A 4,574-nucleotide genomic window follows, 5' to 3' on the forward strand; every position below is an offset into this window, starting at 1 on the left:
GCTTACACATACTGATTATTTCGCAAAATATGTTTACCATATATGAAAATATAAATAACTATTCGATCGATATACGTTGTGTACATAACACTACCTTGTTATAGGCTGTTTACAATTTAATATTATTTCTAGCTAACTCCTAACGCTTTACTAACGTTGTTTGCAGCTAACCAAGCTATGCTCAGTCAGTCTGAAGATTCCTCAAGTTCTATAAGGCAAGAAACAGATTCTATTTCTACGGAATTCAATTGTTTGGAAGGCGAAGACGACCCGTTTATAAACAGTCTATGGGGAATACACAAAACTTTAGATGCTCTGCGTGGTAAGGTTGATATGAAATGATAAATGTTAAAAAAAAATAATAACAATAAAGATTAATTCCACCATTTCCATGTTAAAACATTTCGATATTTTGTTCTGGTCTATTTAAGCTTGAATACGGTTATTACATTCTATAAATATCAAGATTATATATAAACAGTGTATACATACTGGTTGTTACAACAAATGCAGGTGAAATCTGATTCCGCAACAGTCAAACTCACTTTCAATCATCAACTGTCGATAAACTCAACAAAAACCTTGTCTCAGTAGATTATAATAAAATTAATTGTTGTTTGGGAATTTCTACGCAAGTGTTTCACTTTTATTTGTTCAAATATTTAAATGCTGCAATAAATAAGTGGATAGCAGGAAACTTACACGAATTGCAACAGCTTGAAACCTTGGCCGACAAGGATATCATGTAATTTAATAATATGCCCACAACGTAAAACGATTTAAGCCATGTATACACAATTACTTATTCCAATAAATTAATAAAGTTATTACGAGCATCAGCAGTTTTATGATATACAGCCATAGCTTGTCAAGGTTAATGTTATGTTTATGCAGTTAGTGCACTGCCTTATCGGGAAAAACTTCTGCAACTAAATCTGTTTCAAGTATTTTATGTATGAATCTTAACCTTTGTTTGTTGACGTCTTCTATTAAGGCCGGTTATACTTTTTATCTTCAAGGGTATACATATTCTTTCTGAATCCTAGGAAACATGAACAAACAACAACTGGACAGCGGAGATACCGTGGAAGAGTCGTCTGATGTCGAAGAGACAGTCCTCCCACCTACCTACATTGTCCTGCAGGTTTCTTCAGATATCCCAGAGAAAACTTTACTTTGGCTCATAGACAAGATTAGAGGCAAGAAACGTGATGGTGGTGGCGAACTCATCGTTATGAAGCAGCTTTGCAACCCAGAGGATGTAAGTATTGTAATACCTAATTATAGATTTTTTCTTATCCTCTGGATGGGCTGTTCTTTGTAGAAAATCCAAATGTCTGTCTGTTAGTCGACATTTCTTCGTATTTAAGAACTCCTGTTTCGGGTTGCAACCTCAGCAAATTGAATTATTTACCAATTTCATGTTCTAGCTAGTGGTACTTTTGCAATCGACAGTCTACTGTAGTTTCTCTGAGCCTGATCTTGTTCATCCTCAACATTTCATCTCTCAAATCCCTGATAAACAGTTTTTTTATACCATCAATGCCTATGTTCTGGCATCCAACACTGGCTGACCTTACCAGTTCAATTTGAACTGCCACTCTTTCCATCAATATGAAGTGACTGTTTAACAAGACTTCCAAGGGAGTCGACGTCATGACTCTTGTGATTCATTGCGATGGCCTATTTGACCTAGAACCACTGCACCACTGTAGTTTACTAACCGTTATAACAAATCTAGGGCTACGTTCTCCACCTGTCAGCTTCCAAGATCAAGTTCCTGGAAGTAGCCGAGGACATGGAGCTGATAAAGCAAGACCGCAACGGTCAGATGCGGGAGTTCACCGTGGCGCAACTGGAAGACTTCCTGCCGGAAGATATGCACGTGGAAGACCTCCTCACCATGGCGGAGAGGCAGAACATCGTGAGGCATGAATTGGAGAATATCAGGGCTCTTGCAGAGGACGACCATATACCCGGCTATCCCACCTACACCCTCTACGAAGGTCAGTCTATCTTCCAGGTGCTGCAGATGTACGAAATCGTCACCAAGATGTTCCCCTTGCACGACGACGAAACCTTGAAAAAGTTGGGGAGGAGCTGGTACATGTCGGTGTTCAAAAAGCAGCCGTTTGGTAAGGCTATATGTTTTTTATCAATGATATTTCTTATACCTAGATTATAAACTGTAAATATGTGGATTGGACACTCCACGTTTTTCCGCTGCAATCAATCATAGATTCATTGTGAACCTCCATAATATAAGAGTTCCTCATGTAATTTATAATTAGGCACTACAGCTTTGACAGTGACTCCTTCATACAGCTTCAAGCTTTCGGTTTTTGTCTTCCGGATAGTAGATAGGTCTTCACGTTTGCACAATACTTAAGCTATGGTGTCCTCCTTACAGAACCTACACAAGCTGTGTTCTTCCAGGCCAAATTTATTTACAATTAAATGTTTCCTGAATTCGGATACTTCTAGGCCTATCTGCTCTGGTTAACTCAGTATTCCTTACAATAATCTATGTCAGAAAGTTTCAGCATTTTGTAAGATGCATAAGTATTTCATCTAAACCATTTAAAACATTTTCTCTAGAGAGACTGGCACCTAATCGGTNGCTGCTAGTGTCCACCGAAACAGTGCCATTCTTCTGCGCTTTCAACATGGTATCGGTTATTCTTTTCCTTGAGGTAAGTACTATTTCTTCTATAAATCTCTTGCAAATTAAGGTCTTGAAACTTGTTACTTGCTGAAAATGTAGCCCTCGGCAAGCAAAAAACTACCTTTTTTAAATTAAAAAATTTAAAAATTTTTAATTGTATGTCAAACCGAAGCATTCGAGCGTGGCGCGAGCTAACTGTAGCGGGGTAACGCAACTCGGCCGCTCCGAACACTGAATTCGAGAGTTCAAAAGCGCTCTTATTTTCAAAATCTTCATTTTAGGACACTTGAAATGAATAAAATCATTATCACTCTTTTTTACCAAGAAAGTAAGACTCTTAAGTCGATTTTAGAGATGACTATTTTTTTGAAAAATCAATATAACTCGAAAAATTTTTAATATTTTTTTTATTTAAAAAAAGGCAATTTTTTTGCTTGCCGAGGGCTACATTTACAGTAAGTAACAAGTCTCAAAACCTTAATTTGCAAGAGATACAGCAAAAACAAAAAAAGTCGATTTTTAACGGTTTTCTCGATATACATATCTCGAAAAGTAATATAGTAATCAGAAATCGTAAAAATACGAATCTACAGATTTTTTTAATAGTTACACCTTTCTCATTTAACTTTTTTCGATTGGAGTTCAAGTTTTTTTATTAACAAAAAACCGTTTTTTTACTTTTATGAATTTTTTACGTTAACTTCGCCGTTTATGCGCCACAGGAAAAAAAACATTCTTAGACATTTTTTTCCTATATCACCAAATAACATGTTTAATCGGAAAATTATAACTGTTAATTGATTAGAGAAAATTAAATTTACAAAACCCCTAGAGGGATCCGTGCGAGTGAAACAATTTAATTGTCTCTATTGGGAATGAGCTTATCTCAATCAAATTGTTTGCGCATCACGTTTATTCGCAGCGGTACAAAATAATATGATACAATTTCCAATAACAAATAATCTGCTAATTGTCCGGTACAATAAATGGTATTCAATTATACAAAAACTCAATAGAAATAGATTTCTCCTCAAACTATTTTACTGTTTACAATAGGGGAAATAATAAATAGTCCAGTCAATGGGTAGAAGACCTTACAAAAAATGTCACCTGGAAAAAGAAATGTGATATAGGAAAATTTTTTTAAGAAAGACAGTGGTCCTGTGGCGCATAAACGGCGAAGTTAACCTAAAAAATTCATAAAAGTGAAAAAAACGGTTTTCGCTATAAAAAAAAACATACTCCAATCGAAAAAAAAAAGTTAAATGAGAAAGTTGTAGCTATTAAACAACCTATCGATTTGTATTTTTAAATATATCAATTGCTATATTATTTTTCAAGATATATCGAAAAAACCGTCAAAAATCGATTTTTTTGTTTTTGTTATATCTCTTGCAAATTAAGGTCTTGAAACTTGTTACTTGCTGAAAATGTAGCCCTCGGCAAGCAAAAAACTGCCTTTTTTAAATTAAAAAATTTAAAAAATTTTAACAAAGGTCATCTCAAAAATCGGCTCTTCTTGCTTGACAAATAGTCGTAGAGAAACGAATCAGGACTAATTTTTTCCTTAAGAGTTGTACTTTCATGATAAAAAAGAGTGATAACAATTTTATTCATTTCAAGTGTCTAAAAATCACTTTGAAGAAAGCAAATATTTTTTGGTCGCGTTTTTCCTGAATATATCTTACAGAGATTGAAGTTGAAGACCTATATTTTCAATAAAAAAATACTGTGGTTAATTTTAGCCACTTCTGCATTTTTAATTGTACGTCAAACCGAAGCATTCGAGCGTGGCGCGAGCTAACTGGAGCGGGGTAACTAGTCCAAGCATTCTGTCACGGATTAATGTTAAATTTGCAGAAATTATTACCTGGACAAAAAAAATATGACCGTATAGAAAATTAAATTT

At 34.9% G+C, this 4,574-nt stretch overlaps 1 protein-coding gene across 1 annotated transcript; it reads left to right on the forward strand.

Annotated features, from left to right (window-relative positions):
• Window positions 1-71: 71 nt before the first annotated feature.
• Window positions 72-2,693, forward strand: LOC108916671 (anoctamin-10-like; the record flags this gene model as incomplete). Its single annotated transcript, XM_023457108.1, has 4 exons — window positions 72-322; window positions 1,047-1,261; window positions 1,742-2,135; window positions 2,599-2,693. Coding segments are annotated over exons 1-4 (849 nt in total), but the record flags the coding sequence as incomplete, so codon positions are not given.
• Window positions 2,694-4,574: the final 1,881 nt, after the last annotated feature.

Source organism: Anoplophora glabripennis, unplaced genomic scaffold (genome assembly GCF_000390285.2).
Source record: "Anoplophora glabripennis isolate ALB-LARVAE unplaced genomic scaffold, Agla_2.0 scaffold5715, whole genome shotgun sequence".
Taxonomy (NCBI): domain Eukaryota; kingdom Metazoa; phylum Arthropoda; class Insecta; order Coleoptera; family Cerambycidae; genus Anoplophora; species Anoplophora glabripennis.